The following is a 24,466-nucleotide window of genomic DNA, read 5'->3' on the forward strand; positions in this document are numbered from 1 at the left end:
AAATATCCCAGGAGAAGCAAAAAGAGTCCACTTCACAGTGGTATGAAATCTCTATAAATCCACATTCAAACCTCACCTCTGCAGCTTCTGTGCGGTGTGACCTCGGGCAAATCACTTCACCTCTCTGGACCACCATGTATGCTGTAAAATGGAAGGGGGAGGAGGGGTGTGTGTGTAAAATAATGCCTCCTTCATAGAGTCGTTATGGGAATTAACTTGAGATGCTCTGTGTAAATAAAGCACTTAGCACCACGTTAAGGTCTATTGTATTCAATCAAGTTGAGTTTATTATTATAATCCCTACCTCCCAGGACTGCTTAGGAGGAGAACTACATCTATTTGTGAAGGATGCCCAGGGGGTGCCTGGCTGACTTAGTCAGTGGAACAGGGGACTTGTGATCTCCGGGTTGTTGAGTTGAAGCCCCAGGTTGGATGCAGAGTTTCTGTAAAGAAATGAGAGTACCCAGGACTTCTGAGTCTGAGCTGTCCCTCCAATACTGCATCTTTCAACAGGCACATGCCTATTCCTTTTCGTACCCCTCCATCATTGTAACTCCTCTTTTCTTGGGGAATTCAAGGATTCTTTCTTTGCCAATCAAGTATTTAATGAGTGCCATTACGTACAAGAAAAGTTGGTACAAAAGCATGTCTGATGTTGGGGTGGGGATGGGGGGCGGCCTGTCTCATCCCCCACCCCAGGCAAACAGTCCCACTGATGTGGAGACCTGTTACTTGGGGCACAAGAGGCCCTTCTGGATCCCATTCCAACCTCTCTCTTCAGCCTCTTTCTTGTACACACCCAACCCGTCCCTCTCCCTCTGCCATACTGAATTCTGGGCCCATGGAAGGCCTCTTCACACTTCTGCCACTTGCACATGCTCCCTCTGCCAGGGATGCTGGGGTCTGTCTACGGCTTTTGCCTATCATGACCCATTGCCCTTCTTTGGGAGCAACACCTTAGTCTTTCCTGGGAAGATGACCCCCAGCAACTCTCTGACTATCCCATGTTATGGATAAATGAGCCCTTCTAGCCAATAAAGCTAAGATATTGTGGGACAGACTGGTCCAGAGATGAGCATGGAATCAGTGTACATCAGCATGGAGGAGAGTGGAACCATGACATGGACAGAGGTGGGACTCTAAGGACCTCATCTGAACACGTGGATCCAGCCATGCCTGTTCCCCTACCTGCAGGAGACATGATCATAGACAGCTCCAGGCTGGCCTCCTCCTACCTTGGCGGCTGTGGAAGGAAAGCATGAATGGCTCTCTTCCCAGGGAAGGAATCTGACTGGTCAGGACAGAGTCATGTGCCCCTAGGGGGAGGGGCACATCACCAGTCTCCCTAGAAGACCATGGTTGTAACGTAGGAGATACAGCTGCCCAGAACATGGGAGAAGATGCTGGTACAGGAATGGGGGAAGGATGCTGGGTGGGCAAAAACACTTGATGCCCAGCTTCCTTTTGAAGGGTAGCTTTATTATCCCCAGTTCACAGAAGTGAAAACTGAGGCTCAGAGAGGTACAGTCACTTGCCTATGGCTGCAGAGCCAACTGGGATTTATATCCAGGTCTGTCACCCTCAATAATGGAAGCAAAATAAAATCTGGATATGCTCCCTCTGCCCAACCTAGCTTATCTTGATCCAACTCTTCTAGCTTTAAATGCTCAACCAAGAACATCCATAAACAACCCCCAGGAATGACTCCATGATCTTGAAAACACACAGACTGCACAGAATACAGCTTGTGTTCACCTTCCAGAAAGAACAATAACGTGACTTGATAGCTTTTTTAGAAAAATGTAGAGGGGCACCTGGGTGGCTCAGTCAGTTAAGCGTCTGACTCTTGATTTTGGCTCAGGTCATGATCTCAGGGTCCTGGGGTTGAGTCCTGCATTGGGCTTGCTGCTTACTGGGGAGTCTGCTTGAGGATTCTCTCTCTCCCTCTTCCTCTGCCCCTCCCCCCACTTGCATAACTCTCTCTAAAATAAATAAATCAATAAGTCTTTAAAAAAAGAGAAAGTCATAGAATAATGGAATAAAGTAACAGAAAACCTCGGAAGCCATCACGTGGTGCTCAAAGGGACCCAGAGGCATGTCTCTTTATCAGTGGGAACACGTCCATGCAAGTCAGTCTCACGTGGGAAGACCTTCTGAGACCCAAGCCACATCCCAGCAGCGAGTGGGTGCCGCCAAGCAGAAGCTCAAACTCAGCCCCCGGCCCCTGTCACCCACATCCCCTCTGTCATAACCTCTCAATGGCCCCTAAGTCCCTTAATTTTCCTTTTGAACTGTTTCAGCAACACCAAAGGGAGTGATTCTCCAGCCCTTAAAGAGGAAAGATTTACAGGGAGATTCTGTCCTTATTTGAGGCAGAGGGATCTCTCGGTCTTATTTTCTCTTGATCACAACAAGGGGTGTCCGCTGTTTCAAGGAGCCCTGTGTCTACAAAGAATCACTGTGGATTCACTGTGATTCCCATCACTGTCTACTGGGAATCACTGCGTCCACAGGTCTGAAGAAAGCATTCCAAGAAGACACTGGAGAATTTCTGCACAGCACCCGGATGTAATGGAAAATCCCCAGGGAACAGCGTGGTCCTGTGGGTCATTTGAATCCTGCTAGGGTTTGGTTTAGCAACAGATCCGAAAGCTGGCCCTTTAGTAAGATGAGGTTGTGCTCCTCTAGTCTGCACCTGTCCTGGGCTCATGCTTACCATGTGCCCGGCGGCTTGAAAGCCAGAAGCCTAGGGACCTATAAGTCTTTTCCTGACTCAGCAAATCAGATGCTAACTGCAGAGTCAGAGTGGACTTCGCTCCTGCCAAGGACTGAAGGCCTCACCACGCCTAACTGCTGTGTTCCTCAGTCATAGCCCCAAAGGGCTGGGAGCTCGCCCCTTCCTGAGCTCTCCTCCGGGAGCCATATTCTCTATGGTTCCAAGCCTTACCCGAGAAGCTGAGCTAGGTAGATGCTGGCAACTCAGGGATACTGAAGTCTCAACCAGGAAATCATCCCCAGGGATACGGAGGAGTAGAGGGTCCCAGTGAAAGAGGGGGGGCCAGGGCTGCACCCACGATAAAGGCAGGCATTCTTATCTTCAGTGCACAAAAGTGAAAACCCCCATCAGTGAGGAACAGTCACTTGCCCAAGGCCACATAGCCAGGAAAGGGCAGATCTGGGATCCAAAATCATTGCTCCCCCAACATGTGGACAGAGATACATAGGACATGATTTCAGCTGGCAAAATGAGAAAGCCATTCCGGCTTCAACTGTCCTTTATGTCTGCCAAGATGAAAGGCTCGTTTGGTGCTCATATGTCTTTCACAGCCTTTCAAACTCCTGCTACATCTCTTCTTAAAAAAGAGAGCAGATTCCAGCTCAGGTCTTTTTTTTTTTTTTTTTTTAAGGCGGCAAACAGTATTTTGGTAAAATAAACACACTTATTTTTACAATTATCTTCTGTTTGTGCAAAATGACACTGGCCTCCCATAGATACAAGTCTAAAAAGCGAGTTGGTTTAAAGAAAACCACTAAAGATCCAATTGCGTAGGTGGTGCGCAGACATGGTCAAAATCAGAAAGGCCAGTGGCAGGTGCCTTGAGTTGGAAATGCTATTACAGAATGTGTGAGAAAACTCAGTGGTGCAAGGGTCTGCTGTCTCCCGGACTTAAGAGTATCTGCTGGCAAGGTAAGGAATTGGAAGGGCTTCTTCCCAGTGCCCTTGACTGCAGCCCCCCTCCTCCCTGGACTCCTGGGACCTAAGGCCTGGGAGGGAAGGAGGGGAGGGGAAGAAGGAAGGGGACACCAGATGCAGGAATGCCTGCCAGGCATCCGTAAAATGGGATGGTGAGGGCCTCCCAAACTCTTTGCACATGGGAGAAATGCTTCTCAATTTCCTCAGGGCCTCCCCCACAGGCCAAAAAGGAAACTCTCGGTGAAAAGGCAATGAGCATGGCTAAAGCATGAGCTTAAAGGGACAGCAGAACAGCCAGAAGGGCCTGGACACCGTGGGCAAGATGCTGTCCAAATGCTCTCGGCCACAATACAATGAGACAGGAGAGAGGGGAACGTAGCAAGGAGAAGGGGAAGAGAAGAGAAAGAAGCAAGGAGGGCCAGGAAGAGGAAAAGGATGGCAGGAGTCCGGCCACAACTCTGCACCCATAAACACAGAAACGGAGAGCACTTCCCCATGCTGCCACCGAGTCATTAAAATAGGCCCAGTGATGCAAGACTCATCTGTTCACATCTATGCAAAGCTCAACCGCATGCATTTGGGAAGTCTTGTCAACAAAAATGCTGTCTTAAGATGTCTTTTCCTGTAACATATGTCATTAATGACCGGAAGTCAGTGGTGCCCACAGCCAGGCATCTGTGTACACATAACCCGTGTGGGGCGCTGCCTAGGTCTGGGGATGCCGGGCGGCTGCTACAATAGCAGGGTGCTTCAGGAGGACTGCTACATGTACCAAGTGATGGCTGGAGCTGGGGAAACGGGGTGGGGGGCTCTAAAGCCCACATGGAACGCAGAACATCAGGACCGGTCTTAGTGCTCAGCAACATCCCCCTGGAAGGAGCAGGACTTCCTGCTAAGAAAGCCCCCGTCTGGGTTGCCAAAGGGCAAGTCTCCACCTGCCCACTGCTGTGGGGCTTCAGACTTACCTCTGCTGGCAGTCTTCTGAGAACGTAGGGACTGGGCTCCCGCAGGCTGCCAAGCCACCTGAGAACTCTCTTTTTCTATATAAAACCTGCAGTTTCGATGCGTGTTCATCAGATTGGATCAAGTTCTGCTTCTGCAGCTGAAAGCTAGTTGTTTCCCTCAGCCCATGTCTAGAGGCTACAAGGGATGGGGCGTCCATGAGAGGTCCCCATTGCTTGATGGCTAAGGTTGGGAATGGTAGTAGCCGTGAGCGGGGGCTGTGGCTGTCAAGGGGGTCAAGCTGCTGGTCTGTGGGAATATCAGGGATGAGAGATGAGCTCCTGTAGCAGGTGTCAACTTAGAGATATGACCCCGAGTCAAACGGCTGACCATCTGGGGACTCCTCTTGTGCACTGGAACTTGGGGGACTCCCCCAACCTTTGAATCTGCACTCAGCCATGTGACTTACTCTGAGCAACCAAAATGTAGCACAAAGGACCTCATGCTGATTCCCAGCTGAGGTCTCAAAAGGCCTCGCACGCTTCTGCTGGCACTCTTGAAAACTGTCACCATGGCCATACACACAAGGCTGAGTTGTCCTGCCATGGGCTGAGAGACCTGTGGCCCAGTGTCCCCCACTTTCCTGGCCACCAGCCAGCCAACCGTCAGAAGCCCACTTGCCTCGTTGGCTATCAGCTGACCACAGATTCATGAAGAAGTCCATCTCAGACCAGAAGACCCTCTCAGCCCATGCAGTCAACCCCACAGAATTGCAAGCTAAATGAACGGCAGTGTGAGGCCACTGAGCTTTGGGGTGCTTTGTTATGTGGCATTAGTCACGCTGACAGCTAACTGACACAAGGGAGTGAGAAATGTTTCGCCTGCCTTGGACCTCCTGGGGAAAGACCAGGCAGCTACCGTGAGACTCAGTCCCCTTCTGGGTTTTGGTCACTGGGGTGGGGTTGGCAGGACACAGTCTTCCACGGCGAACAGTTCTCCTCTCCTTTGTATTAAAAAAATTCCCTAAGCGCAGAAACAAAAAAGAACCCATATTCACACATTTCTCTGTTTATATATATTTTCTCTATATATAGACACAACTCTTCAGTAAACAGTTACGAGATATGTTGGCAACACTGAAAAAAGGAGGCGGGCACCCCATAGACAGGACGACTTCCTACACACTCGATTTCCAGGACACAAGGACACGCACGATGTACAGAGACCGAAAAAAGCACAGTAAGCTGAATAAATAGGCGATGTTCCAAATCACAACCACGGACACTTCTCTGGAACACCGCGAGAGAGAAGGCAGAGAAGGGACTGTGTGCTGTGCTTTGTGACGGGTCTGTCAAGAAAATAAATATGAGTTGGAAGGTCTAGGACCTGGGTCTTGCTGAAATAATGTCCTCCGTAATGAACAGCTGAGTGGCTAGATAAACTTTGAACCAAAGGGGGCTTTTGCACATATCTTCCCCATCTTGGGAAGGCAGGGGCCCAGAGCAAGGAGACACGATTGTCATGGAGCACACTCTTTGGAGGCAAGCATCATTTAGATCTTGCCCATACTGCTCAAGAGGCTCCCACGGCAGGGATGAAGGGGGTTGGATACAGTGGAAGGCACTGGGACCGAGGGATTAACCTTCACAATCACTCGGGGCAGGGGTTCATTCCCATCCTGGTTTACTCAGGACAGAGGACCAACGTATCCTCTCTGTAAGGGCTTCAACGGGCTTTGAGTCTCTTCCCCTCTCTCAAATCCTCCCCATTCTGGGGAGGAGACTTCCAACCCGAGATTACTTCTCCAGATTCCCAAGCGTTCTCAGAAAAGGTTGGCAGGAACGCTCCTACAGAAGGACTGGTGGGCAGGGTGAACCAGCCAGCTCAGTGGCTGTCCACAATTGGCAGCCCTCTCCATGATGACACGGAGGGGACTGTTCCCAGACTGAGCCGTGATTCTGGTCCCAGGTCATCAGCATGTTTGCCAAGGAAAACACATGTCCCAGTCAACCCTGGCTGACCTCTGCCTTCCTTATTCCCCTTTGTCCTGAGCGAGCCAGGCACCTAGGGAAAAGACAGCCTCTCCGACTTCTCTAGAAGGGGTTTTCATCAACACACACCTTCCAAGCTTCTGGAGCACCAGACCCCACGTGCTGAAGGGGAGGGGAGGTCTTCCCCACGAGGTGAAGGAAGGGATGAGGTCTCTGCCCTGTCTGGGAGCGGGTGGGGGGCTCTGGGCAGGACCCCGAGGAGCCTCAGGCTGTTCCACTCCTCAGGTGTGTCTCACACTCCATCACCCTTCCAGGGAGAGGCCTTTCTTAAAAAGAAAGAAAAGAAGTCTCTCCTGGGGTCAGGTGGAGGAGAAAAAAAATGAGAGAATACAGCAAACGGCATCCAGGCTCCCGAGATGGATGTGGACTCCTGCGGGCCTCTACTGAATGGGAAGGGACTTCAGGACACACGTAGTGTCAAGAAAAGGCAGGGAGGGAGATATGCTGGGAAGCCCTCGGGGACATCAGTTGTTCTCCAATGGGGACATGTGGCAATATCTGGAAACGTTTTGGTTGTCACAACTGGGTTGGGGAGGGGGCCCTACTGGCATCTAGCAGGTAGAGGCCAGGATCCTACTCAACACCCTATAATACACAGCCCCCACAGAAAAGAGTTATCCAGCTCCAATGTCAATAGTGCCAAGGTACAAAAACTGCTCTAAGCTAACCTTCCAGCCATGTTCTGTTCTCCAAAGGCCCCTTTCAGAGCACAGAGGTAGTCCCATGGACCTCTCCTACACCAATTCCCCCCAAAATTCCCTCCCCAAGTCTTATCTGACAGAACAACTTGGAGGCATTGGGACAGAATAAGAGAGGCGACCCTTCTGGAGGCCAGCCACAAAAAGGCTCCCTCCGACCACTGACACACCCCGACTCCCACAAGGGAGGAATCCCAGACTCGGACAATCTTTGGTCAAACGGGAAAACGTAAGGCTGAGCTGAAGGGACAACCCCTCGACCCCACCTGCCTGGATGGCCAAAGTTGGGGTAGTTTCTCTTTGCACAGAAGTCCACGCTCATGAACAGACACCGGGACCTCGCTCCCGGGGAAGCCGGGAGTGAAAAGTGGGCTGGTCAGGTGGATGGCAGCTTGGCGGACTTGGCCCAGGGGAGCAGGCCCTCACTTGTTCTCGATCAGAGTCTGCACCTTGTACACGAGGTCCCGGGCCAGCTTCAGGACGTGTTTGGTGTTGTGCCGTTCGGCCATTTCTGAAAGAGCAGAAGGCAAGAGCTCATGAGCCTCCTTCTATGTCCATCCTGGGGCCCCCCTCAAGGCTTCTGGGCGGGAGGGGGGTCTCTGGGGCAGCCCCATCATAACCATCTGGCATCATTTCCAAGCAGAGACCTTGGGGTAAGGCCTGCCCCTTTAGACCCTGGTTTCCTCATCTGTAAAATAGGGGTTACAACAGTTTCTGCCTCACGAGGCTACTGTGAGATCAAACCAGTGATTGTGGGTTCACAGCACGTGCTTGAAAAAAGTTAGGTCTTCCCACCCACCTTATATAAATACCACGACTAGGGACCTTTCAAGAAAGCAAAGCTGGGGGTGCCTGGGTGGCTCAGTCATTAAGCATCTGCCTTAGCTCAGGTCATGAGCCCAGGGTCCTGGGATCGAGTCCCACATCGGGCTCTCCGCTTGGTGGGAAACCTGCTTCTCCCTCTCCCTCTGCCCCTCCCCTGGCTTGCGCTCTTTCTCTCACTCTCAATCAGATAAATAAATAAATAAAATCTTTGGGAAAAAAAAAAAGAGGGGTGCCTGGGTGGCTCAGTGGGTTAAGCCGCTGCCTTCGGTTCAGGTCATGATCTCAGGGTCCTGGGATCGAGCCCCGCATCAGGCTCTCTGCTCAGAAGGGAGCCTGCTTCCTCCTCTCTCTGCCTGCCTCTCTGCGTGCTTATGATCTCTCTGTCAAATAAATAAATAAAATCTTTAAAAAAAAAAAAAGAAAGAAAGAAAGCGATGCTGAGCACAGAGTCAATGTTAAAAGGTACAAAAGGATGAAGCAACAGGAAATGGGAAGGGAGAGGAGAAACTAAAAATAATAATTTTATTAAGAGCTACATAAAATGGGGACGCCTGGGTGGCTCAGTTGGTTGAGCAGCTGCCTTCGGCTCAGGTCATGATCCCAGCGTCCTGGGATCGAGTCCCACATCGGGCTCCTTGCTCGGCAGGGAGCCTGCTTCTCCCTCTGCCTCTGCCTGCCACTCTGTCTGCCTGTGCTCACTCTCGCTTCTCTCTCTATGACAAATAAATAAATAAAATCTTTAAAAAAAAAAAAAAAAGAGCTACATAAAATGATTGGATCTTTAGAGCAGACTAATCCTAAACCTAGATGTTTATCATAAAGAAATCATTTACTGGAAGAAAAAGACACCAAGACCATGGTTCCCAAACTGGCTACCAAGGTACCCCAGGGTGTCATTGGTGAACTCATGAAACTGTGAGGGAGACAGAATGATATTCCACATCTGCTCAATACCTCACAAACCAGTAGTACAAGGGAGGTCACAAACTGGACTACATTCCTATCAATGACTTTATATCTTTGCAACACTAGGTTCTCTGCAAGCAGTTGAAGAAAGCAAGTTTGAGAAAAAGCAAAAGAATGTGAAAATCACTGTGGAATAAGAAATAAATGAAGGTACTGGTGCCAATCTAGTTCTAAGGTTTGAGAAGCTACACAAGCCCAACAGGGGCACACATCTCATTAATTGTTATAGTTATTTAAGAGTGAAATAAAAATATTTTCTTTTGACTGGGGAAAAGATGGGATGGGGAAGAGAGATTTATTAATGAACCCATTAAATGCCACGTGGTTTCTTGGGTTGGATGCTGGAGCAGAAAAAAGGCATCACCTAAAAACCAAGCCAGGGGCACCTGGGTGGCTCAGTGGGTTAAGCGTCTGCCTTCAGCTCAGGTCATGATCTCAGGGTCCTGGGATCAAGCTCTGTGTTGGGCTCTCTGCTCCGCAGAGAGTCTGCGTCTCCCTCTGCAGCTTCCCCTCCTCGTCCTCTCTCCCTCTCTCTCAAATACTAAAAATCTTAAACAAAAATAGACAAAATCAAATAAAATTTACAGTTTAAAAATAATGTGCTGATGTTAACTTCTTAGTTGTGACAAATGTTCTAGGATCAGGTTTATGTAGAGACATTAGGGATGCCTGGGTGGAGGGTATCAAGAACCCTCTGTACTATCTTTTCAGCTTTCCTTAAATCTAATTATTCCAAAATAAAATGTTTGTTTTAAAAATAAAAATAAAATAATGTCTCTGGGATGCCTGGCTGGCTCAGTCATGAGAGCATGTAATTCTTTTTATTTATTTTTATTTTTTTTTGTTTTATTTCATTTTTTAAAAATATTTATTTATCTGAGAGAGAGAGAACAAGCAAGCACAAGAAAGAGCATAAGAGTGGGGAGGGGCAGAGGGAGAGGGAGAGGCAGGCTCCCCGCTGAGCAGGGAGCCTGATGTGGGGCTTGATTCCAGGACCCTGAGATCATGACCCAAACCAAAGGTAGACACTTCACCAACTGAGCCACCCAGGTGCCCCAGAGTGTGTGACTCTTGATCTTGGGAATGTGAGTTCCAGCCCCACGCTGGGTGTAGAGATTACTTAAAAAGAAAATCTTAAGGGGCGTCTGGGTGGCTCAGTGGGTTAAAGCCTCTGCTTTCGGCTCAGGTCATGATCCCAGTATCCTGGGATCGAGCCCCGCATCGGGCTCTCTGCTCAGCAGGGAACCTGCTCTCCCTCGCTCTCTGCCTGCCTCTCTGCCTACTTGTGATCTCTGTCTGTCAAATGAATAAATAAGTAAATCTTAAAAAAAAAAAGAAAAGAAAAAGAAATTCTTAAAAAAAATAATGTTTCTGGGGTAAGGTCAAAGGGGGCTTTTTTCTTCTTCTTCTTTTGCTTTTTTTTCAAAATCACCTCTAGGTTTTAAAAAATGTTTTTTTTTTTAAAGATTTTATTTATTTATTTGACAGAGAGAAATCACAAGTAAGCAGAGAGGCAGGCAGAGAGAGAGGAGGAAGCAGGCTCCCTGCTGAGCAGAAAGCCCGATGTGGGGCTCGAACCCAGGACCTGGGATCATGACCTGAGCCGAAGGCAGCGGCTTAACCCACTGAGCCACCCAGGCGCCCCTAAAAAATGTTTAAATAGTGATAATAGGAGCAAGAGCTTCCAGCTCTGGGCCCCTCAGATGAGCTGTGTATCAGCGTGATTGAGTTTGTCCATGTTGTCTCATTAACTGTCCCAACATCTCTGTGAGGGAAGGGTAAGTACCATTCTCCCCCGCCAAGGAATCTGGAGCCCAGAGACAGCAAGTCACTTGCCCAAGGTCACATAGCTCCCAGGTGGCTGGGATCAGAATCCATAGTTGTTTGATTTCAAAGACTGTGCCTGTCTCACATCACTTCAAATGCCTTCCTGGAGCTGCTTTTGGGCCCATCAACCCTCCAAAGCAGACACTTTGACCCCATTTTACAGATGAGGAAGAGACGCTTAGAAAGAGGGGAAGTGACTTATCCATGGGCACAGCTGGTTAGTGGCAGAGCCAGGGTTCGCCCTGAGCCTGATTTCAACATCCCTGCTCCTTCTGCTAGATTCCTGAGAAAAACGCATTCTCCATGTTACAAGATGTCAACTCGTCCATCTGGAAATAGACAGAAGAAGCCGATGGAAACCCTCAGCCCCACCTTATCCCCTCCACCACGTGTCAATATCAATGCATCTCCCACCCTCTGAGGCCCCAGGAAGGGGCCCGTCAGAAGCCCATAAGCCTCAGATGACATCCTGGTCATGTGGGTACCGTTAAAGAATTTGATGATGTCCGTGAAGTCCATATTGTTCTCCAAGATGATGTCCCGGTAGACCTCCACCAGAGCCAGCGCGATGAAGAGGACATAGTGGGCAGATGAGACGTGTTTGGCTGCCCAAATGGTCTCCCAGACAGAGAAGACGTCATCATAGACGAGTTCTACCAACACACCAGCACGCACATGCGTGGGGAGAGGGTCAGCCACTGAGCTCCCGGTGCCACCCTCCCTCTGGGAAAATCCCAGGCCACCTGCGCCCTGTGCGTCTGTCCTCGTGCAGCAGACAGAGCTCAGGTCAGGAGGTAGGAGACCTGCACTCCGCCCCTTGACCATGAGAAGACTCAGTTTCCCTATCTGTAGAGAAGGCTGTGTGGACTGGGGGGTTGTAAGTTTCCAGCTTCTGTGAGGGAAGGAACTGAGCATAGTCAGGTTTGATTTACACTGACTTGTCCCTGCTCTACCCCTTGACTGGCATTCCCCTTTCTGCCTGCACCTTACATCTCCTTTGGCACCCATGAGGTATCCCCTTGCTTCTGCACACAGGCAGAGCTGGCTGCTGGCTCTGGTGCTGGCACTGGTCAAGAAATAAGAGAGAGCAATGGTGGAGAGCAAGGGTTCCGGTGTCCAGTCAACTCAGTCTGAATCCAGCCCCACCACTTACTGGCAAGGTGACCTTGGGCTAGTCACTTCCCCTCCACCAGCCTCTCCCTCTCCTCCTCCGTAAGTGGGTGAGGCTTGAGGAGAAAATACATAGAAATGGCTCAGCACACTGCCTGGCATGTTGTTACATGTTGATTACATGTAACGAACATGTTATCACATGTTTACTAACACTTCCCTGCAGGGAAGTGTCACCCCCACTTTGCAAAGTACCAGGGAGCTGGGCTATACCCCATTTCTAAGTCACACAGGACACATGCCACATGGGGCAAGGGGTGCCTTGCCTCTGATAAGCAGCGTAACAGAATGGAAGGGAACTAACTGGGCTTAGGAGGTGGACAGAGGGGGCCTAAACTCCTGCCTCCACTGGTCCTACATTGGAATTAGATTCTTAGCCTCAGTTTCCTCATCTGTAACCACATCTACAGAGTAGTGTCATTGCAAACCAGGGCAGGTGATCCAATAGTCAGAACTCGATAAGCGGGTGTTCCTCTCTTCGTCTGGCTGTGTTCTGACACCCCCAGCCTCTCCTCCATGGTCCCTTTCTTCCCTGAGGTTCTGCTGCAAAGAGCCTGGGAACAACGCCCCTGTTTGAAGTTAGTACCTCGCTTGAAATCCAGCAGGAACCAGCGGTAGCAGAAGTAGAAGTGGGTGTAGTCCCCATTCTGATGCATCAGCTCAAAGAGCTCTGAGTCCAGAATCTGCCCACAGGAGAGAAGGCTGGCATCAGCCTCCTGGGAAGAGGCTGGCCGACAGCGATCCCCTGAATAGAGGATAACCCCCTCACCGGACACCACACAGCCCCTATGACCAGGCGGAGTTAAACAATGGGAAAAAGATTTGAAATGAAAACCGACCCAGCTCAGGTCAACTCAGTTGTTTCTCCAAAGAAGAGATGCAAATAAACCATAAAACCCATGAGAAAGGTTCAGCGAATTTGTCAGGAAAATGCAAATCAAAACTCTAAGGAGATACCCCTTCACACCCTCTAGGACAAGAATGGAGAATCAAAGGGACAGACAACAAAGCGTTTGTAGGGGTGGGGAGAAACCGGAGGCCCTGTTGGTGGCTGTGAGGTCACTGCCATGGATGTCACCAAGAGACATGCAGATGGATGGCCACGTGAAACCTGGACACGAATGTTCATAGCAGCACAATTCCCAAGAGCCCAAGAGGAGAAACAACCCAAGGGTCCATCAGTGAATGTCTGCATACACAAAATGTGGCAAAGCCATCCCGTGGGGCATCGTTTGGCAATAAAAAGGGCACAGCTTCCCAAAACCTGCTACCCCACGGATGGACCCCAAAAACTCGCCACTGAGTGAAAGCAGCCAGACACAGGAGGCCACGTGTTCTCTTACTGTATTTCTATGAAATGACCGGAATCGGCCATACGGAGACAGAGAGTCGACTAGCGGTTGCTGGGAGCTGGGGAGAGGAACAGATGTTACCGTGGTTCCTTTTGGGGTGCTGAAGATGTTCTGAAATTTGTGATGGTTTCACCATTGTAATTATGCTAGAAACCACAGGATTTGTATATTTAGAAAGGGTAAACGGCATGGTATGTGAATTATATCTCAATAAAGCTGTGTGTATGTGTGAGAAATATACCCAGATGTTACTTTGAGGAAAAGGACCAATACAAGCAAACATCTATTTTTTTGGTTAAATTCAATTAATTAATATATAGTGCATTATTATTTTCAGAGGCAAAGGTCAGTGATTCATCAGTCTTATATAAAACCCAGTGCTCATTACATCACGTGCCCTCTTAATTTCCATCACCCAGTTACCCCATCCCTCCACCCCCTCCCCTACAGCAACCCTCAGTTTGTTTCCTATGATTAATAAGAGTCTCTTACGGTTTGTTTCCCTCTCTGATTTCATCTTGTTTTAATATTTCGGGCCTTCTCCTATGATTCTCTGTTTTGTGTCTTAAATTCCATAAGAGTGAGATTGTATGATAATTGTATTTCTCTGATTGACTTATTTTGCTTAGCATACTACCCTCTAGTTCCATCCATGTCATTGCAAATGGCAAGATTTCGGTTTTTTGATGGTTGCATAATATTCCATTTTATATATATACCACATCTTTATCCATTCATCTTTTGATGGACATGTAGTTTCTTTCCATAGTTTGGCTATTGTGGACATTGCTGCTATAAACATGTGGATGTATGTGCCCCTTTGGATCACTACATTTGTATCTTTGGGGTAAATACCCTGTAGTGCAATTGGTGGGTCATAGGGTAGCTCTATTTTTAACTTCTTGGACCCTCCATGCTGTTTTCCAGAGTGGTTGCACCAGCTTACATTCCCAACAACAGTGTAGGAGGGCTCCCCTTTCTCCACATCCTTGCCAACACCTGTTGTTTCCCGACTGGTTAATTTTGGCCATTCTGACCAGTGTAAGGTGGTATCTCAGTGTGGTTTTGATCTGTATTTCCCTGACAAGTAAACATCTTTTTAAGGGCCAGAGCCGCATCTTGTTCATTTACGTAGCCATGGGGCCTGGCTCAGTGAGACAGAATGAAGTGGCGTTGATTTTAGCTAACGGAGTCAGAATGAACTGAACTGAGTTAGACTACGCGTGGCTGGTCTGTTGATGTAGGGAGCTCTGGGCTGAGGGGAAGAAGCTATATGACTGAATAGGAACGGTCATACCTGGATCAGCGACCTCATGTTGGCAAAGTGCGTGTCCATGGCACCTCCGTGGGGGAAGTTCTGGTTCATCCGCTTCATCAGCTCCGTGAAGCAGCTGAAGGCAAGGGCCTCTGGGGAAAGAGCACAGGAGAAATGGTCACCTCTGCCACTGCCCAAGGAACCCGAGCTCCCAAGGTGATCCCAAGGTCGAAGGCCCCAAGCTGGTTCATGAGGTCCACAGCCAGAGGAGAAACACACAGACGAGGGAGAGCCAGTGTACCCCACTTGAGGGAATGTTCTTTAGTCTTAACCACATGCTTTCTACCCTTGAGGGGTTGAATAGCCTTTCTTTTAGCACATACAGGTCTCCTCTCTCTCAGGGCTCTTTTTGGCCAGGACTGTTTCTCAGGCTTCCCCTGTTTCTCATGACCTTGGAAGTTGCAAGGGCAGCTGCCACGTATTCTATGGGAGGCTTCTCTATTGGAATTTGTCTGATGTTTTTCTCACAATGAGACTGGGATTTGGGGTTATTGGGAGAAGGGCCACATGGGTAACAGGCCATTTTATTTTATTTTATTTATTTTTAAAGATTTTATTTATTTATTTGACAGAGAGAGATCACAAGCAGGCAGAGGCAGGCAGAGAGAGAGGAGGAAGCAGGCTCCCTGCTGAGCAGAGAGCCCGATGCGGGGCTCGATCCCAGGACCCTGAGATCATGACCTGAGCCGAAGGCAGTGGCCTAACCCACTGAGCCACCCAGGTGCCCCCTCACTGTGGTTTTCATTTGCATGTCCCTAGTGATGAAAGATAATGAGCATCTTTTAATAGGCTTACTGGCCAACTGTATGTCTATTCTGTTGAGAAATGTCTATCCAAACCTTTGTCCATTTTTCATTGGGTCATTTCCCTTTTTATTGTTGAATTGTATTTTTTTTTCTTTTTTTTTTTTTTTTTTTAAAGAGAAATCACAAGTAGGCAGAGAGGCAGGCAGAGAGAGAGGAGGAAGCAGGCTCCCTGCTGAGCAGAAAGCCCGATGTGGGGCTCGAACCCAGGATCTGGGATCATGACCTGAGCCGAAGGCAGTGGCTTAACCCACTGAGCCACCCAGGCGCCCCTATTGTTGAATTGTAAAAGCTCTTTACATATCTTGGATATAAGTCCCTTATATTATACATGTGATTTGCAAGCATTTTCTTCAATTCTTTGGGCTCTCTTCATTTTCTTGAAGGTGTCCTTTGAAGCACAATAGTTTTTAATTTGGGGCAAGTCTAATTTGTTTTTAATTTTCTCACTTTATTCTTTTGGTGCCATATCTAAGAAACCACTGCTTAACACCCAAAGCCATTAAACCAAGGTCACAAAGACGTATGCCTTTGTTTTCCTCTAATAATTTTATTGTTTCAACTCTTCTATTTGGGTCTATGGTCCATTTTGGGTTAGCAGTTTTGCATATAGTATGAAGCATGAGTCTGACTTCAAGCTTGTGTGTGCAGATGCTTGGTTGTTTTAGCATCATATGTCGGAAAGACTCTTCTTTCCTCACTGAGCTGAAATGTCTCAGCACCCTTGTCAAAATCACCTGATGTAAATGTGTGAGAAACACTTATTTCCAAACTTCCAATTTTATTGTACTGATCTATGTGTCTATCCTTGGGGAAGTACCACACTCTCTTGATTACTCTACTGTAGTAGGCTTTGAAATTGGGAACTGTGCACCCTCTAACATCTTCTTTCTCCAAACTGATTTTGCTATTCTTGGTCCTTTGCATTTTGAATTTTTGGGTCAGCCTGCCCATCTGTACAAAAAATGCAGCTGGGGTGTTGGTAGGGATGATAGTAAATTTTGATCAGTTTAGAGAGAATGGCCAACTTAATACTGCCAAGCCTTCTGATTCATAAACATGAGGTGTCTTTCCATTTATTTAGATCTCTAACTTTTTAAAGAAATTTATTTATTTGAGACAGAGTACACGAATGTGTAGGGGAGGGGTAGGAGGAGAGGGAGAAGCAGGCTTCCCACTGAGCAGGGAGACCACCGGGCTCAACCCCACGACCCTGGGATCATCACCACCTGAGCCAAAGGCAGACACTTAACCAACTGAGCCACCCAGGCACCCCTAGCTCTTAAATTTTGTTAACAACATTGTACAGTTTTGGTATATAGGCATACTTTTTTTTTTTTAAAAGATTTTATTTATTTATTTGACAGAGAGATCACAAGTAGGCAGAGAGGCAGGCAGAGAGAGAGGAAGGGAAGCAGGCTCCCTGCTGTAGAGAGCCCGATGCGGGACTCGATCCCAGAACCCTGGGATCATGACCTGAGCCGAAGGCAGCGGCTTAACCCACTGAGCCACCCAGGCGCCCCATACTTTGTTTTATTGTACTTTTCTGATATTGCTTTTTTTTTTTTTTTAACAAATTGAAGGTCTGTGGCAACCCTGCATCAAGGAAGTCTATCTATCAGCACCATTTTTCCAACAGAATTTGCTCCCTTCGTGTCTCTTCATCACATTTTGGTAATTCTTGCAATGTTTCAGTCATTTTCATTATTATTATATTTGTTATGGTGATCTGTAATCAGTGATTATGACTTGACAATAGCTCAGATAATGGTTAGTAATATTTTATCAAAAAGGTGTTTTTAGGGGTGCCTGGGTGGCTCAGTATGTCGGGCCTCTGCCTTCAGCTCAAGTCATGGTCTCAAGATCTTGAGATCGAGACCCGCACTGGGCTCTGCTTAGCAGGGAGCCGCTTCCCCTTCTCTCTCTGCCTGCCTCTCTGCCTACTTGTGATCTCTCTCTCTCTGTCAAGTAAATAAAAAAAAAAAAAAAAAAAAAGATTTTATTTACTTATTTGACAGAGATCACAAGTAGGCAGAGGCAGGCAGCGGGGGATCGGGGGGCGGGAAGCAGGCTCCCTGCTGAGCAGAGAGCCCAATGTGGGGCTCGATCCCAGGACCCTGAGATCATGACCTGAGCTGAAGGCAGAGGCTTAATCCACTGAGCCATCCAGGCGCCCCAATAAATAAAATATTTTTTTAATAAAGGTATTTTTAAATTAAGGTATATACATTATTTTTCTAGACATAATGCTATTACACACTGAACAGACTACAGTGTAGCGCAAACACAACTTGCATGTGCGTTGGGAAAAGAAAAAATTCATTTGACTCACTTTAATGCAATATTTGCTGTATCATAGTGATCTGGAATTGAACTTGTAAATCTTTCACTTCTTCTGTTAAATTTATTCATAAATATCTTCTTTTAGATGCTATTACAATTGGAACGGTCTTCCTCATTTTGCTTTTCGATTGTTGAATGCAAGTGTACAGAAGTGCAACTGACTTTTGTATATATATCTTGTATGTTACAACCTTGCTGAACTTTTAAAATTAGCTCCAATACTTTTTTGTTGGGGGAGGACAGTGGGAGAGGGAGAGAGAGGATCCAGCATAGAGCCTGACATGGGGCTCGATCTTATAATGCTGAGATCATGACCTGAATCAAAATCGAGTCAGATGCTAACAGATTGAGCCACCCAGGCGCCCTGCCAATACTTTTTTCTTATTCCTTGGGATTACTATATGCAAAAATCACATCTGCAAGTAGATAGCTTTACTTCCTTTCCAGTACAGCTACCTTTTATTTCTTTTGCTTCCCTAATTGTCCTGTCTAGAACCTTTTGTAGCAGAAGTGGACATCCTTGTCTTTTTCCTGATTGTAGGAGGAAAGCATTCAGTCTTTCACCATTGAGTATGAATTAGCTGTAGTTTTTCTTACATGCCTTTTATCACATTTAGGAAGTTTCCTTCTATTCTTAGTTTGTTGAGTATTTTTAACATGAGATAGTGTGAGATTTGGCCAAATGCCACTTTGTCGTCAACAAAGAAAACTGTGTCATTTTTGTCCTTTATTCTATTAATACAGTGAATTACACTGATTGATTTTCATTCATTAAACCAGTCTGCATATGATGAGAGTTCTGTGCCTCTTGGTCACGGTATGTATAGTCCTGTTGTATCTTTCTGAATTCAGTTTGCAAGTGTTTTGCAGAGGATTTTTATCTTTATAGTCATAAAGGACATCAGTCTGTAGTTTTCTTTTCTTGTGATGTCTTTGTCTGGTATTGGTATCAAGGTACTGATGGGTCCTCATATAAGGAATGGTCTTACAGAATGAGTTGGAAAGCATTCCCTCCTATTCTACCTTTTGGAATAGTTTGTGAAAGATTGCTATTATTTCTTCTTTTAAGTGTTCGGTAGATTCACCATGAAGACACCTGGGCCTGGGTTTGTCTTTGTCGGCATTCACATTTGTACAATCAGTGGCTAGGAAAGGCCTGGCTGGGTATTGGGCACCTGGCAGTAAGTGTGGCTAATATGGAACAAGAAGACTTTCTATTTCACTGGGACCTTGGTGTGTTCACCAACAGGTCCTGTGAGCACCTGCACTGACCCATTCCGTGGAGTCACAAAATGAGGTTAACCTCCCTTCCTCTGCAGTACGAAGAAAATTTGTGCCCCTGGACATGGAGCGGGGAGGACATACTCACCGTCATCCAGGATGACCAGCAGTGGAGCCAGGAGGTCACACATGCCCTGGACATAGCCGGTCTCAATGTGTTGCCAGATGTAGCTACAAGAGAGAGACCAGGGGCCCAAGGATGGCATTCGTGACCCGTCTCTCCAACCCACTAGTCCTCTCCCTCCTCCCTGGCATGGTCCCCCATCTCTTACCTGGACCACTCACTCCTTGAGGTCCTACCTGCCTCCCCTGCCCCCGTCTGACACTCTTCAAACATCCTATACTCAGCCACCACAATGGCCTTCCTAAATCTCAACTCAAAACCCCACATGCTCGCAGGTTCCCTGCTGCAACAAGACGATAAACAAACTCCATCACTGGGGGTACAAGGCATTCAGCGTCATCCCCCAATCCATCTTCATGTCCCTGCCACGACCTCCTGGTACTTCCTCCTCTCTGGCACACATTCATGCCCCTGTGCTTTGCCATAGCTGTTCCATACCTGGGGTTCCCATCTGCCCCTTAATAATAAGAACTAATATTTACTGAGCATTTACTGTATACTCAGCCACTGAACATGTGTTGCACCATGAAGTTCTCAAAATAATCGTATGAGAAAGGTATTATCACATTCCATTTTACAGATGAGGAGACTGAAGCCCAGAGACATCAGTAACATGCATAGAGTCATACACCTGCTAATAAATGGCAGAGGCAGGATTTGAACCCAGGTAGCCTCACCTCAAAGCCAAGTGATTTCTTGAGTCTCTCCTAATTTTGCCAAAGGCCATCTTGAATGTCACCTCCTGTGAGGCCTTCCATGTTTTCTCCCAAGGCCATACCCCAGAAAAAGCTGATCTATCCTTTCTTCCCCAGTACCTCTTCATTTTACTGTATTAAAGTTCCTTATATTTGTATCTCCTCAACTCAGTTTTGAGAGAGAATGATTGCTTAGGAGAGTGCAAAATTGAATAGTTAAGAGATAGTACTTATTAATAAAAATGCATTAGAGCAAGGGTCGGCAACCCTTTCCTGAGAGATCCAGATAATAATTATTTTCTGCTTTGCATGCCGTATGTGTTCTGTCTGAACTACTCAATTCTGCAGAAGCAGTCACAGATACTACATGAACAAATGGGCATGGCTGAGTTCTAATTTATTTACAAAATGGGGGTGGGCTGGATTTGGCCTGTGGGCTATACTACTAGTTTGTGAGCTCCTGAGTTAGAGTAGCAGGGAGAGATGGCCAGGATGCATCCTCATGTGTATAAAGCAAGTTGTAGAAAACCCAGTATTAATCCCATATGGGTAAAATATAAAAAAGTTAAAACACATACACATGCGTGTGATATTATATATGTGATCTATTGTGTTATTTTACACATATAATACACAGATGGCTTGGGAGGATGTTTATTCAATTGTTAGCAGAGTTTCTTCTAGCAGAGGGGGCATTATGACTGGAGAGAGAAGCAGTTTCTCTTTAAATCTTATGAACTTCTGGATTTGCTGATTGATAGAGGTTTTTAATAAGCCTGAGTTACTTCCATATTTTAAGAAATAAGATACTCAGTATGTAGTGAAAAGTAATAAGAAGCTCCAGGTCTTGGCTTAAGGAAATAAAGGACAAGATTCTAGAACCTGAGAGACAGGGGTATGAGCTCCTGTTCAGCCAACTGCCCCCACTGGGGGACTCGAGCAGTGTGGTAGCCCTCCACTTTTGTTTCCTTCCCTGCAGATGGGGTAACGTTGACCCTACAGCCTTGCTGTGTGGGCGAGGCGTAACAGCCTTAGTATGGGGCTCAGGGGAGTGCCTGGTATACAGTAAGTGCTTAATAAATGCTCTGTTGTTATCATTGCTCTGGTTGTTACCTTACTGTCAATGTGGCCTGGTATAAACAGGTGGGCAAAGAGACAGCGGCAGAGGCTGCCATCCGGCTGGGTTCCCTGGGCCCCCTGCGTCTGCCACCCCTGGCCGCGCCCACAGACCTCCTCCCCTCAGCCACCTGCACATGATGTTCCGCAGTTTCTCCAGATTGGCGGGCGTGAAGTACCAGTAGTTGCGGTCACACCTCTGCACGTCCTTCTCGATGCGGTGCAAGTTCACCGTGTACAGGTCCAGGAGCTCCGGCTGCAGGCCCCGGGGGAGGGGAAGGAAAGGATGATTACACCCCCACTCCTCCCAGAGGTCTGATGCCAGAGGCTCTCCCTCTGCCCTCCTCACCCTCTCCTGCTGCCCCGGAAAAGCATCTCCTCTCCCGGGACCAGGTGGGTGTTTCATTTTGTTTCTGTTGTTGCCTCTGAAAGCCTCTTTTTACCCTTATGATGAGAGTTCTTTGGCTTTTCCCCCTTCAATGAAACAAGACAACTCTGGAAGGTGCACAGACTAACTACCCATTGAGTGGATGAGGGTCGTAACTAGCTGGAGGTGCACCCCCCCCACACCCAATACCCGAGAGGAAGAATGGAGGAAGCGAGCAGGAGTCCAGTTCCAGCCATACGCTGGACTTGCTGCCCTTGACCCTTCCTGAAAACAAGGTGCAATGATATGGCAAGAAAAATATGGGAACATTTCAAGGCCAAAATTTAACCCACAAAGGCAAGTAAATACGAAATCTGGCTCTTGCCTTGAAGGAAGCTTCCAAATGGGCAAAACAGAAGCTTGGGTTGAATGGTTTTGGGGTCCTTGTACCCTAAGGTAAGGAATCAAATAAGAGACTCTCCTGCATTTAAGGTGGGACCCCCAAGGACCTGAATCCCTGGTAAGGGAAGCCTGGAAGAAAAACTAACATTTGGGGTCTCAAGGACAGCGGCCTGTCTTGAATAGAGGGCTCAAGTGAAATGTAAAGTATATCCCCCTGGATAATTAAGAGTTTCAGATCAGGTTTATAATGCACTCAGGTGTGTAACCCGAAAGCGAAAGTAAGCTCCCTGTGAAGATGGAGAAAAAAATTCCAGATGACAGCTGTGCATCAGAAGCCGTGGACCAGGGAAGGCCACTGGAGAGACTTCTCGAGAGATAAACATGAACAGAAAACGTCACGTGTCTGAATGTTCCAAGAGAGATTTAGACCACTGGCAGAGTTTGGAGGCTGGGGTTGGGGGTTGGTGGGGGTGAACCATGATTTATATGTGGCAAATGTAGGAAAGGAAAACAGAGACAAGGAAATGAAAACACATCTGGGGGAAACAAAAATTCTTTTTGTGGGAAAGAAAAAAATAAATATAGCTTCCTACATGGTGTATACATTATTATGTTTTCTAGTGTGAACCATAAACAGTCATTTAACTAAAATTATTATAACTGCAGTGGATGGACGGAGCTGGGAAGGTACCCCTGGTGGGGTGGGGGTGCGGGTGTGGACTGTCTGGAATTGAAGAAAAAGGAAAAAAAAAAGATCAAGAAGTAGCAGTACAAGGATGTTATTGGCAGACGTGGGGGTAAAGGCCAGATAATTTGGGCAGAGTAAGTCATTGTGATGGCCTCTGGGGAGAGCTCCACGGGGGCGGGTGGGGAGCACTTCTGGTTTCCTTATTTGGCCTTGTCTGTTTGACTCTGTCAACTATGGGCATGCATATCTTAGATAGAAATAACAAGGTCTTTAAAGGGAAATGGAAACACCGTGCCTGGCTCAGGAAACCTCCTGTTCAGTTGACAACCTTTGGCTTAGATTTTCTGGCAAGAAAGCAAACTTGAGTATTTAAGATGCTGACTTGAGTGTACGCCAAGCGGCTCATCCTCGAGGCTGCTACGGACTGAGGGCTCACTGCACTTCGGGCACGGAGGACTGGACTCACTAATTCTGAGAACAGCCCAAGAGGGAAAATACCCAACTGATGGGGAAACTGAGGCTCAGAGAGATAAAGTGACATGTGTCAGTTGGGATTGACCCTGGGACAGTTGGAACAGCATAGCCTGTGCTCTTGTCTTCCCTCCCAAAGGGGCTTCTCCAGTGCAGCCTCCGTGCTGGGGAAAACTGTAACAAACCAGAGATCGTGCTGGGAAACTGAGGCTTTTGGGACACGCCCACTCTCCTGTAGCTGTTAGGTAAGAAACCCGAGTGCGGGAGAATCCTGGAGACTTACAGAGTAAGTGACGCCACTGGAAGACACAGGCGACGCCTCATTGTTGGCGGACGTGGCCACGGCCAGAGAAGCCAGGGCGGGAAAGAGGCTTTCCATCTCGGGCTCTTCTGAGAGGTTGTCTTCGCTGTCCACCTGGCTGTGCTTCTCCACCTCGCCACCCCCCCAGCGCTCCATGGCGGCCCCCTCCTTCTCGGGCAGGGCCACATCCATGCTGCCGGTGAGGGACATGAACTCGTCCATGCTCTCGTTGGCGAGGAGGTCGCTCTCCAGACTGTCCTGCACAGCCAGCTCCTCGCGGGGGGCCTCATCTCGGGAGGTGGTGGCCTCGCTGCTCTGCCCATCATCCACACTGCTGTCCCTGGGTCGACGCGCCAGGGGGGTGTTCCGCTGGGCGTCCATGACGCTGTCTTCTGTGCTCAGGCTGGGCTCCGAGTGCTCCGAGAGGCCCGAGGAGAAGTTGTGGGAAGAGGGATGGCCAGAGTCCGGGGAACAGGTGCCATTCGCCAGGCTCCCATTGGGGATCTTGGGCTGTTTCTCCTCCAACCTGCCTTCTGCCTCTACCTGTTCCACTTCATCTACAGACTCAAACACCTGAAGACGAGGAGCACAAGAACGGAGAGATGAGGATGTCCACTGGGATATTGCTTCTGCAACGACCTAGATCTCTGTCAGCAGGGGACTCATTCAAATACAGAACATGCATGTGGAATACTATACAGCCAGAAAAAAGGGTAGGGGAGGGAACCAGGCATAATATGGGCTCCCGTTGTGAAAAATTAAAAAGTGGCCGATTGCATGGAAACGCATGGAATAATCCAGAAATAAGGCAGCATTGAAACTGCCTGAGGAGGGAGCACCAGGCATTCAAGTGGCAAGGAGTGTACTTTTCATCACACAAAATTATAGGTATATAGTTTTTTATGTGAAAAAATAGTTAAAAACATAAGGAACAGGCTAAAAACAGCATAGTATATTCACGTGATTGGCTATTATGGATCCGTTTCCAGAAGTAGTTAGAGATGTGAGAACCACTATGGAAAAGCCTCCAGGATC

The 24,466-nt window shown here is 47.8% G+C and overlaps 1 protein-coding gene across 3 annotated transcripts in view; it reads right to left on the minus strand.

Annotated features, from left to right (window-relative positions):
* Positions 1-4,766: 4,766 nt before the first annotated feature.
* SGSM1 (small G protein signaling modulator 1) overlaps positions 4,767-24,466 on the minus strand; it is a 95,064-nt gene continuing 75,364 nt past the window's right edge. The window contains exons 20-26 of one of the 3 annotated variants that reach the window (XM_047697827.1): positions 23,414-24,004; positions 21,334-21,458; positions 19,356-19,438; positions 14,823-14,932; positions 12,760-12,856; positions 11,489-11,656; positions 4,767-7,896 (exon numbers count right to left, since the gene is read on the minus strand). In XM_047697827.1, the coding sequence (XP_047553783.1) occupies positions 7,808-7,896; positions 11,489-11,656; positions 12,760-12,856; positions 14,823-14,932; positions 19,356-19,438; positions 21,334-21,458; positions 23,414-24,004 (1,263 nt within the window). In that variant the 3' untranslated portion in view covers positions 4,767-7,807. The remainder of the gene's footprint in view (positions 7,897-11,488; positions 11,657-12,759; positions 12,857-14,822; positions 14,933-19,355; positions 19,439-21,333; positions 21,459-23,413; positions 24,005-24,466) is intronic. The other 2 variants (XM_047697823.1, XM_047697826.1) reach the window with 2 other exon arrangements.

This window comes from Lutra lutra, chromosome 12, assembly GCF_902655055.1.
Source record: "Lutra lutra chromosome 12, mLutLut1.2, whole genome shotgun sequence".
NCBI classification, from domain to species: Eukaryota; Metazoa; Chordata; class Mammalia; order Carnivora; family Mustelidae; genus Lutra; species Lutra lutra.